Here is a 13,029-nt window from a genome sequence, read left to right on the forward strand (position 1 = left end):
CATTGATCAAAATTAAAATAAAATTTATACCAAACGAAATTAATTTTAAAGAAAGACTTTCTAGAAAACAAAAATTCAATGAAGTGCTCAAAATCATGTCTGACCCAAACATATGCGCATCTGATTTTGTAGCCTTACTCATGCTGCTCACTTTTCATAATCTACATATGAAATTAAAAAAAGAATAATATTTAAACATAGCCTAACTATGAAACTAAATAGGCTATGTTTTCTTTAACCCATGGCCGACGAAGGCGCCGGCGCGTTCTGATGGATTTTTTCCTTTATGACAGCGGAAACAACTCACAATACTCTGTCATTTTTAGCCATACAGATAGTGCAAGACATAATTATAAACTATAAACTGTCTACTTTTATTTGTGTACACTCACAATAACAACAAAGGCCGTGGACTCAGGGAACGGATTATTTTGCATGCACTCCACTCCAAAGCGGTCTTCATTTCAAAAATGTATTTTGTTTATTAAACCCAAAGTTTTTCATTTCAAAAGCATTTGTAAACTCAGTTCATATTTCCAACAAACGAAATTCAGTGCCAAAATAACGAAGTGGTTAAAAAAAACGTTGAGTTACCACCATGCAAATTCAAACATTTCGCTCATTTCTGTATGTGGCAGCAATGCGTCACAATAACCTGGCGTATGTAAAAGTCGATAATTTGTTACAGATGTCGCGATATGTTTGGACAGAAGACGAGACGAGTTCTTTATTGAACTCATACAAGACAATAGAATAGAAAATGCCACAATTTAAAGACCTTGCCACAAGACCTTGAAGCAGATAAGAGAGAGAAACACCCAGAAACACCTCATATGTGCCGCTCAAGTATAAGGGGCTTTCCTTAACCTCAATGCTTGGATAATACGCCTACGTCTCCTTCCATTAAAATAATGGCTAGTGCGGTGGATGGGATATACATAAACCTACCAAAATACGTGGCATACTTTTTGGAATGACTTATCACGAGAGGGAAAAAATAGTTTTAGTCGCATAATATCGGTTAATGGAAACGGCGTTATCGCGCAATATTTTTTTAACGACTTTTAGAAAATATCGCAAAAGTTTTGCACAAAACTGTAATGGAAACGGGGCTACTAAGTCCTACAGACGCCTCTGGCTATGTGTTCACTCATGTACTAACCCAACAGATACTCTTTAGAGAGCTCCATCTCCAGCTGCTCTGGATCCAGTATGGTGCTGGACGGCTGGTCGCTCAGCACCAGGTCCGGAGAGATCTGAGAGATGGGCAGAGTACAGCTGGGGTCCTCTGGGTTCACCAGCAAACCATCTTACAGACAAGCAACCAGTTAGGACAGCAGAGGTGGCACCATTTTTATACAGCAGGTTATCAATAAAATAGTTGCGTTTCAGAATTTGAACAGAATGGACAGAGACCTGGATTGATGTTAGAGAGTAGATCTTCCAGCAGCATCTTCTGGCAGTTTTGTCCATCGCTAAAGCTGTACAGAGCCCATTTCTTAAGCAGTGTCTCCCCAGTGCCATGGACGTCAGTGGCGAGGAGGCCTGGAAACCATTCCTCCAGCAGAGAGTCAATGTGATCCACCACCTGCCCAAACAACACACGACCTACACAGGACAGAGACTTCATCATCATCGTCATCAACACCATCATCACCCTCACCATCACATCATTAGAACCATAACCACTATAAAATCATCATAATCACCCCAATCATCCTATCAAATCCATGACCATCACCCATGCAGAGGTGGGGGACTCGACTCAAGTCACAAATTTAAGGACTTGCTTGACTAAGTGAAGAAAATGACTTGACTTTGACTTGAGGACCAATGACCTGAGACTCAACTTAAACTGCATGACTTGACAATGACTTTTAACGACTGTAATTATTAAAATACTGCAGCGTGCCAAATACAGAAGGTTTACACAAGTTTGCACTTACATATAATCAGATATAGTATAGGCAGAGATTAGAGCTGCATGATTAATCGATATTAAACCGTATGTGATTTGGCAAAGGCTGCGATTATTTTAAGCGCAGCTTGTAAATGAAGCACGGCTGTGATCAGTAAATGCTGCTCCATCTGAAAGCCAGAGGGCGCTCTCATGCAGAAACTCCAAATAACCCCCCGCAGAAGTGCGATAACGCAGGTCTTTCCCTATGGGCATCATACCATCACTGTAGCTGAATAAACAGAAGATTGAAACGCTTTGATTAAACATGACTAATAAACACACGACTGCAACAATATATGGTTTATCCAAGCGGCAACCTCCCGCAGTTTCTCTTGAAGCCAATACGGAAGTGACTTAAACTGCAATTCATCGACTGGCCACTAGAGACAGGCAAATATCATCATTTTGTGTCATCGGAGGCTTTTTTGGCCAGAGGCTAGAGACTAAAGCCAGTAGTAGGAGCTAGTTCTGCATGTTTTCAACCTGCCCATAGGGGAGGGATCTCACTCACAGAATGTAAGACACAGAGGGCCGCACGGACATTCATAACAGAGTGTTTTCAATGAATTCCTATGAAAGTTAAGCTTCCATAGGCATGAACTGAAAACACGCCAGACTGGACACACACCGTGAATAACTGTGAGGCCGTGAATGAATGCCGGTCGGCCGTGCTCATTTTAGTTTCGGTTTAAAATTAGTGCCAATTCAGGGGTGGGTTGCTTGAATTGTGGGTTCATGAAAACACGACAACAAAACGGTACAATGACAAACTCACTTAAATAGGCGCATTTCGTTTTGAAACCAAATCTTCTGCAATCATCTGGTCTGTCGGCTCCTCACTCTCTGATGAATGAGATCTGACTCCTGCTGTGTTTCGGCTCGTGCTGTATTGAGCACACGTTCAGTTTTTAACTGTAGTGTCGGTTCTCTAACTGAACTAAATTATTTTATTATTGTAAAAATGCACACGATGGTGGGGTGGTTCCGCGGTGGGCAAGAGATGTAACCGTTAGGCGTGGCTTGGGAGTGGCCTCGTAGGGCATGAAAAAAAGTGCATTCTGGGAGTTGTTGTCTTTCATCCGCATGAGCCAAAAATACATTTTCTGGCATTTATCAGTCTAGAAGTTACCAACTTCTAAAATAACTTCACATTTCTACTAAATAAATGACCCAATTTAAATACACATTCATCTTTCCAGCACTGAAGTACCCCTTTCATTTTACAACAAAAGAGGCAGGTTTTGAAAGGAACCCTCTATATTTACAGAGCTCAATGCAAAGGAGATTTACTACAGGTTCATTGTGGTCCAGGTTTTTACTTTTACAAAAATTTGCACTGGCCCCACCACAAAAAAAAAAGTATTATTAGTATTTTTAATAAATATTAAGACAGGTAAACAGTCAGTAAGAACAAAAGCAAGCAATAGCACAAATAAACAGAATCAGGGCAGGACTTGAGGGGTCTGGGCTTTATGTTTATGTTTATGTTTGGGCCCTAAACGCTACAAATGACCTCAACAACATCATTATAGAGTAGCAAACAATACACAAAAATGTAAATATGCTTTGAGGTTCATAGAACAATTAATATGTAACATGCCAAGCCTAGTCAAAGTTTAGAGGTAATATTAAAAAAAATATATAATACAATAAAATACAGGATGTTTTTTTCAAAACCCAGAAATATCACTGAGCAATAAAGCCAGGTATTGTCATATCTATCAAATAAAGTGCAGCTCAGATGCGGCATAAATTATTTACACTGCAGTTGCAATAGTGTTGGTGTAATGCATTACTAACTAATTAAGTAATTATTGTAATTTAATTACTTTTCCTTCAAAAAGTAAAGTAAAGAATTACTCTTATTTGTAATTTAACTACGGTTACTTCTGATGTGATTCCATCCAATACTGTATAGACTACAACAAGTCTATATAAAACAATAGTGGATGTAACATCAGAATTTCACATCTTATGTTAAAATGTAGTGTAACCTTCTCCCTTTAAATACTTTGGTCAGTTCAAGAATAATTTATGCAATTTTATATGATTTATTACGAATTAAAAGACCAGTTTCATCTTTACATTGTTCAACTGGTCGAGGTTGGTATTGGACTTAGAAAGTAATTGGTAATAAGTAATGGAATATTTTTAGAAAGAGAGTATTAGTAAAGTAATCTAATTACACTGTTGAAGATGTAATTAGTAGCTAGTAATTAATTCAATAATAGGCTACCTACTTAAAAAAAAAAAGATGAAACTAAAACCGCCAGTAGTTGAATCCTTCATTCAACCGATTCGTTCAAAGTACTCATTTATTTAATTTAGCAAACGACTGTATTTGTGAATGATAGCCTAAATAAGCATAATCATTTACTCATCTGACTGAGGATCTTTGAGGAATAAAACACAGTGTTCCTCGGAGACGCAGCGGTTGTGCTGTTTGTTCTGTTTTCTCTGATAGAGCAAACACTGAATGTATCTATGGAAGTTACTCAGTAACTTGTTTTTTGAACTGTGCAGTGCAGATGTTCAGAAAGACAGCACTGTTGCTTGTATGATGATAACTCATATATCATAGATATATGTTATAAATATAAAGAACAGGAACTCATTAAATAGATTTTTTCACACATTTTGATGGCATCTCTGCCCCAATATGGCAGTGAGAAGGGAGAGAGTGCTCAAAACCCTTCAGATCGCATAGTTCAGTGGAAAAATAATCAAAAACGACCATTCATAAGAAGCGGAAGCGAACCGTCTAGATCCGGCTCTCTGTGCGCACTCGTATTCTCGCGTCTTTTTGCGAAATGGTTTAAAATCTTTTGATGCTTAAACTGAAAAAAGAGACGTAAATCAGGCTTTCTAGTTTCTTAATAACAAGCAGATTTTTTTGATGGTAAGCAACCGAAAACCATGATCTCTCTTAAACGCTGGAGCTGAAACATTGAAAATCGGTTATTTGGCGTGGGGCCAGGGTGGGCCAAGCTTCTGATTGGGTGGGCACGGGTTCGGGAACCCGCGGGTACCTATATTGCTGAAAATGGGTGAAAAATATCCTGGTGCTGCTTTACGTGTGAAAATAGGCGGGGCAGCCAGAAATCTGCCCCAATGGCTCTTTATGAGATCGCGCTGCAGTTCCATTTTTCACCACAGATTTACATTGGAAATTTGTGGGGCGCTGTAGAGCAGGGGAGGGCTCAGTGACCAGCTGCCCCACCTAGAATCATAATACATGCCTGTCGAATCCATGCACTTCATTTTAATATACCCTGCTCACTTCACAACTAAACTGGGTCGGATACGGGTGTGGGTCGGGTCGGACAAGGGAGAAACACGAGTCTAAACACGGGTTTAAAATGCATATTTTTAGGAACACATCTACAAAAATATGCCTTGCCTGTATTTTAAGTTAATAAAATAATTTCAAATCCATATCAGTTTATTTGTGCCCGCGCGATCTGCCTGCACTGCAGTCGTCGAGATGGATCCTGAGGAGTTGAAGAAAAGATTGTATATTGGATAGCCGCAAATGTGGAACTTCATTGCTGAGGAAACGCGCAGATAACTGTGGTAACAAACCAAGCACAAGCAGTTCTATCGAACATTATTTTTCAAAAGGGGACAGAACTGAAAGTGCCTCGTAGAGATGATAAGGACACATAACCATGTTCTTCATGATGTAGCCGTTTGACAGCTTCGGCTGAAGTTGTCCTTGTGTTAATGGTTGTGTAATAACTTCTGTATGCTGGCAATAAACATTTTTGTAAGTGTGTCTATGATGTGATCTGCTAAACTGATTTTATTTCGGGTCGGGTGTCGGTTCTATTTTAAGCGGGTCGGGTCGGGTACGGATTTTAATTAGTGCTGCTGTCGGAAAACGGGCTGGTGCGGATTTACAAATCGGACCCGTGCAGGACTCTGGGCCAGGGTTTTATTTGTTATTTGTTGATTTTCAAATCTAAAACTTGTTGAAATGTTTTCAGTGTGTGCATCAGTTCTTTTTAACAAAACCGTGATAATATTGATAATCGTGATAATTTTGGTCACTATAATCATGATATGACTTTTCATCCCGTCCCATTCCTAATCACACCAAACACTGAAAGACTGCTTTGTATGTACTGATTGGGATGTATTCAGAACAGCAGCAACACAGCACGAGTCCACAGTCAATACTGATGAATATGCATCAACTGTTACAGCTTATATCAGTGGATAGATAATAGGGGTGTAACGGTACACGTATTCGTACCGTACTGTTTAGGTACAGGGCTTTCGGTACGTGCACGTGTGTACCGCACGGTAACGAATGCAATCTTTAACAGTTAACAGTCTGCTTTTTTAAAGCGTGGAACACACTTAAACCCGAGTTCCCACACGAACATATCAAGTATTCAGGCCATTTTATCACGAAATTCAAACGATAAATGCCGTTTTGACGCTGTTTAATGTGGCGTGACTGATCACTGTATATCGAGCGGCTACTCTGCGTGTGAACGCGATCATCTCTTCCTAAAGAATAAACATGAATAAATATCTTAAGGTATGGTGAGGATACATCACAATTTACTGAAATGTATCATGTTTGGTGTAATCGCTCAATTAGTGTTTCAGCGGCGGAAAGAAATAAAGCAGCTTGAGAACAATGTCACATAGCATCACATTTACCTCAGAAGTCCTTCAGTGTCCACAGCTGTGAGTTCACTAGAGAAACAAACTCTTTCACTAAATATATGACGTATATTAGCCGTTATATTCATTATATTCAACTGAACCTGTTAGTGATGTCTGGAATATTAATGTGTGTTTATGAAAATCACAGCCACTGTGTTTAAATTATTATATTTCAACAACGAATTGGAGAAAAAAACATGTTATTATTAGATTTTGAAGTATGGAAAAACTGCCTGATGTGAAGTTTACATGTTTGCACACAATGTGTCATTTAAGTGTTGATTATTATATCTAAACATGAATATCAACTGAATTTAGGCTAATAGTTTGTGCTCTGTCCTTTAATATTATAGTAATGTGTGAGTAAGGGCGCCCTATATAGTGTACAGCATTATCTTTAAGAAACTTTTAGTTATAATTGAATTCATTTAAGGACAGACACTTTTTTTTTCAGTAAACCACTGTTTAATAAAAACAAATAAAAAGCTAATTTGTAAAACTGCTGTACCGAACCCGTACCGAACCGGGACTTCAAAATATCATACCACAGAAGACCATCTGTACATATCCAAATCAAAAACAATGGGTTACTGCTCAGGTCTGCCACAGTCTACGTGCTCGCTCTATGGCATTTACATCTGGTGATCCTAAAGCTTACAAAAAGGCAAGATATGATGTAGGAGCATAAAAGCTGTCAAACTAGCTTGACAAGCCAGACCCACATCAAGATGTTAGTCTGGGAACACACCATTGGCAGGGCTCAATCCGAGGGGCGGGATAAACGGTTGTCTTTCAAATTCCCTCTGCATGCAATAGGATAGCGCTACAATCAACCAGAGCAACCAAGAAGGTGAAGTGGAGCTAGTTGATAGATTAAACTTTCGCCGTATCCGGTCGGCAAAACTCTACACACATCTTCCTTTCTTAAGATGACTTCAGTGCCGTTCTTTGTTAGCAGGGAATTCACACGGAACCGCCGCAACTCTGCAGGCATTATGTTAAGCCTGCCCACCGACTCTATACACAATGTGATTGGCCTGACCAGAGTTAGTTTTTTCCAGCTCGCAAGCCAACGGAGAGTTGCTAGACGCCCTGGCTGCAAATCACATTTGCTGCCGCTAGGGTGCGTCTAGATTTCTAGGCTACTGCCAAACTATCCTACAGACAGAAACTGGGAAAACACTACACTACACAGGACTCCATGAAAATGTGGCAAGGCCTAACACACATCACAGATTACAAAGGCCAGACATTTGCAAACAACACCTCTGCATCTCTGCCTGATGAGCTCAACCTCTTCAACGCTGAAAGTGACCCCTGACGAGGTGGAACAGGCATTAAAGGGTTAGTTCACCCAAAAATGAAAATTCTGTCATTAATTACTCACCCTTATGTCGTTCGAGACCCGTAAGACCTCCGTTCATATTCGGAACACAAATGAAGATATTTTTGTTGAAAGCTGATGGCTGAGAAAGGCCTCCATTGGCATTCAGTACACTTATACTCCCAAGACCGATAGAAGGCACTAAAAATGTCATTACAAAGTCCATCTCACCACAGTGACTCTACAATAATCTTACAATGCGACGACAATAGTTTTTGTGCGCAAAAAAAAATCAAAATAACACCTTTATCCAGCTTGTTATTGCCTTCCGCGTGTGCCTCCACGACGCATGCGCGAGAATATGACGTAGCGCCGGGGCTCGGGATTCCATGAAATGCACACTTTAACCTCATTTTGAGAACTACGCCGAGACCTAAAGCACGATCAATGTAGAATCCAACAGCTGAGATACGCGCGTCTTCCTCTGATTGTAAACAAATCACTTCTGGGTCATCTGTCCGAACGCCGGATCTGCGTCATATTCTCGCGCATGCGTCGTGGAGGCACACACGGAAGGCAGTAACAAGTTGGAAAAAGGTGTTATTTTGATTTTTTTTGCGCACAAAAACTATTGTCGTCGCATCGTAAGATTATTGTAGAGTCTCTGTGGTGAGATGGACTTTGTAACGATGTTTTGAGTGCCTTTTATCCGTCTTGGGAGTATAAGTGTACTGAATGCCAATGGAGGCCTTTCTCAGCCATCAGCTTTCAACAAAAATATCTTCATTTGTGTTCCGAATATGAACGGAGGTCTTACGGGTCTCGAACGACGTGAGGGTGAGTAATTAATGACAGAATTTTCATTTTTGGGTGAACTAACCCTTTAACACTAACCCCTACACAGGTTTATAAGTCACTGAGTAGCAGTAGCGGCTCCTGGTCGTAAATTTAGGTAGGGCAGATTCTGTTTATGATTGACATTTTGTAAGCTTTATATTGTAATCGCTGAACATAGACTCGCTTTGGGCAGAATTCTAATGTCATTGCATTATTCAGCCTGAGGGTGGTGTGCGGTGCTCTAATGATGATTGACAGAGTTGGTACACAGGACTAACACATAGAATACCATCTTAGAATTGCCTTCATGTGGTATTTATTGCCTCAGATGTTGTTTCAGAATATTGCAAGTTGTGTAGGAATTCCAGTGAGGAAAGTCATGTCTATTCTCAGAACAAACATAAAACAGAACTACTGTATATAAAGGCCATTCACTTACTGTCACCCCCCTTTTTGAGAATATACATGAAAATGCACTCCAAACTTAAAGGGCTGCAATTCAAGAATGCTTTGGAATATAGACCTAAGTTTGGTCTTGTTTTGCAGATTATTGCGGAAGTGAAAGGAATTCAAATATGAAAGTATGAAAAAGTTATGGAAGTTTAAATTTACTGTAAACGAAAAATACTGTACTAAATATTTTTTATTTTTTATATAATATATATTTTACAAAATATGTTTTACTCTAAATTACTATAAAATCAAAGCCATATGTCTAACCAAGTTTTGTTCCAAATTTGAAGTTGATATCACAAAAAGTTCCCATGAGATTTTGTTTAGGCGCTGTACCAAAAATAGCCACCGGCTGTCATCCAAATTCCATTGATTGGTTTTTTTTAATGCATTTTCCAGTAAATTTCTGTCAAAATATCACCAAATATGGAACCTTGAGACTCAGACCTTTCCGACGATATGTGTTTTGTCAAGATTAGAAAAGATTTCGATTATAAAGTAGTTCAAATAAATGTTGTAATATGAAACATGACACCGCCCACTAGGGGAGGAGCCCGCTAGAAGAATTTAGAGTACCATTTCCATGGTACCACAACGTCCGATTTCAAAACGGTTTTAACAGGATGAATTTTGAGTTTGTAAGCTTTCAAATTATACCTAATTTATGATAATTACTAAAACATATGATACGAAAAAAGGTGATCAAAAAAAGAGCGGCAGGCATCCCGCCAGCGGGACTGTGACAGTAAAGGGGTTAAAATAAAGGATTTATACTCTCATTAATTTAATACGCTACTCCACATAGGAAGAACAGACATGCCAACTAGTTACTGACCTGATGCAGACACATAGCTGAAGCGGACTGATATCGTCTTGGTCTGGAGCGAGGTTTACGTGTGAAAATAGGCGGGGCAGCCAGAAATCTGCCCCAATGGCTCTTTATGAGATCGCGCTGCAGTTCCATTTTTCACCACAGATTTACATTGGAAATTTGTGGGGCGCTGTAGAGCAGGGGAGGGCTCAGTGACCAGCTGCCCCACCTAGAATCATAATACATGCCTGTCGAATCCATGCACTTCATTTTAACATACCCTGCTCACTTCACAACTAAAAAAGTCTAGAAAATTTACAATTTATTCAGTGTATATAGAGGTCTACAGGGAGTGCAGAATTATTAGGCACGTTGATTTTCTGATCATATTTTTTTTCCAGGCACATTTGACCAATTCCAAACCACAGTAATCCTAATAACTACTATTGATTTAGTATTTAATAATGTATAAGTGATATATTATTGTTCATGAAGGCTGGAAATGAAAATCACCTTATATTCAGGTGTGCAGAATTATTAGGCATGTTTTCTTTTACAGATAAATTGAGCCAAAAAAGAGATTTAACTCAGACTGAAAAGTCAAAAAGTATTAAATGCCCATGAGAAGGATGCAATACTAATGCAATACTAGACATTGCAGTTAAGGCATGACCATTGGACAGTGAAATGCTCGTTGGGTCAGCAGGATCTGACAAAAACAGGTGGTGAAGAAAAGACACCTGTTAACTGCAAAAGAATGAAGAATTAAGGTGAAGAATTAAGGGTGAAACCATCAGGAACCCTTTAGTCTCCAGCGCCACCATTTTCCAAAGCTGCAACCTACCTGGAGTCTCCAGAAGTGCAAGGTGTCAGGATCTCAGAGACTTCAGTTAGGTAAAGAATCCTAAAAAATGACCCCCACTAGATAAGAATCACAAGCTGAAGTGTTGTAAAATACATGAAGAAGGTTTTTTTATAGGCTTTATGGACAGATAGGTTGAGAGTGACTCTTGAAGGACCAGCACCACATCCTCTATTACCACTGTTTGAAGAATTCATCTTCCAGAATCTGGCAGTACGTTTTGGGAGTTCATTTTAGTCCATCCTGAAGTCCGTTTTGCAGAGATGGACTAAAAATGAACTCGAAAATGAAAATGAAATTGAGCATCTGTGGGATGTGCTGAACAAACAAGTCCGATCCATGGAGGCCCGACCTCGCAACTTACAGGACTTAAAGGATCTAAATTTATTGTCTGTTTCCCTTCTACCACGTTTTTCTCGTAAGGGGATGAACAAAATAAGAATTTCATTGAACCTAGTGCATATGACAATAAAGATCTTGAACTTGAACACCATCATCATCATCACTCTCACAACCACATCATCACCAACATCTTTACTATTACAGTTCATTATTTTCACCATGAGAACACCTCTATCATAGTCCCCACCACCATCATCATCATTACATTACTATTGTTAAATCGCATCCGTCATTACCATTACTGTAGTTTTTATAATGGACCAAACACTGGGATACAACCATGTCTCTGTCTTACCTTTGCGAGAGCAGGGGACGGTGATCTTGATGAAGCTAGCAGAGTTCTCTTCTAGAGACAAGGCCTCCACCAGACAGTAAGCATCAGCAGACCAACTCAGATAGATGCCCTTCCTCCAGTAGATCCGGTTTGGCCTTAACGCTTTCTCTGCAGAACACACACACAGTTGACCACCTTACATCCTGTTCATTTGGCAGATACTTGAATCCCAATCAAATCGTTATTATGCATTATACACTCACCTAAAGGATTATTAGGAACACCTGTTCAATTTCTCATTAATGCAATTATCTAATCAACCAATCACATGGCAGTTGCTTCAATGCATTTAGGGGTGTGGTCCTGGTCAAGACAATCTTCTGAACTTCAAACTGAATGTCAGAATGGGAAAGAAAGGTGATTTAAGCAATTTTGAGCGTGGCATGGTTGTTGGTGCCAGACGGGCCGGTCTGAGTATTTCACAATCTGCTCAGATACTGGGATTTTCAGGCACAACCATTTCTAGGGTTTACAAAGAATGGTGTGAAAAGGGAAAAACATCCAGTATGTGGCAGTCCTGTGGGCGAAAATGCCTTGTTGATGCTAGAGGTCAGAGGAGAATGGGCTGACTGATTCAAGCTGATAGAAGAGCAACTTTGACTGAAATAACCACTCGTTACAACCGAGGTATGCAGCAAAGCATTTGTGAAGCCACAACACACACAACCTTGAGGCGGATGGGCTACCACAGCAGAAGACCCCACCGGGTACCACTAATCTCCACTACAAATAGGAAAAAGAGGCTACAATTTGCACGAGCTCACCAAAATTGGACAGTTGAAGACTGGAAAAATGTTGCCTGGTCTGATGAGTCTCGATTTCTGTTGAGACGTTCAGATGGTAGAGTCAGAATTTGGCGTAAACAGAATGAGAACATGGATCCATCATGCCTTGTTACCCCTGTGCAGGCTGGTGGTGGTGGTGTAATGGTGTGGGGGATGTTTTCTTGGCACACTTTAGGCCCCTTAGTGCCAATTGGGCATCGTTTAAATGCCACGGCCAACCTGAGCATTGTTTCTGACCATGTCCATCCCTTTATGACCACCATGTCCCCATCCTCTGATGGCTACTTCCAGCAGGATAATGCACCATGTCACAAAGCTTGAATCATTTCAAATTGGTTTCTTGAACATGACAATGAGTTCACTGTACTTAAATGGCCCCCACAGTCACCAGATCTCAACCCAATAGAGCATCTTTGGGATGTGGTGGAACGGGAGCTTCGTGCCCTGGATGTGCATCCCACAAATCTCCATCAACTGCTAGATGCTAACCTATCAATATGGGCCAACATTTCTAAAGAATGCTTTCAGCACCTTGTTGAATCAATGCCACATCGAATTAAGGCAGTTCTGAAGGCGAAAGGGGG

General features: G+C 40.0%; 1 protein-coding gene across 1 annotated transcript in view; it reads right to left on the bottom strand.

Moving 5' to 3' along the window:
* Nucleotides 1-13,029, bottom strand: part of lrrk2 (leucine-rich repeat kinase 2) — a 97,759-nt gene that overhangs the window by 12,903 nt on the left and 71,827 nt on the right. The window contains exons 36-38 of the mRNA XM_079808751.1: nucleotides 11,622-11,768; nucleotides 1,417-1,608; nucleotides 1,163-1,309 (exon numbers count right to left, since the gene is read on the bottom strand). Of these exons, the coding sequence (XP_079664877.1) occupies nucleotides 1,163-1,309; nucleotides 1,417-1,608; nucleotides 11,622-11,768 (486 nt within the window). The remainder of the gene's footprint in view (nucleotides 1-1,162; nucleotides 1,310-1,416; nucleotides 1,609-11,621; nucleotides 11,769-13,029) is intronic.

Source organism: Gobio gobio (genome assembly GCF_949357685.1).
Source record: "Gobio gobio genome assembly, chromosome: 25".
Taxonomy (NCBI): domain Eukaryota; kingdom Metazoa; phylum Chordata; class Actinopteri; order Cypriniformes; family Gobionidae; genus Gobio; species Gobio gobio.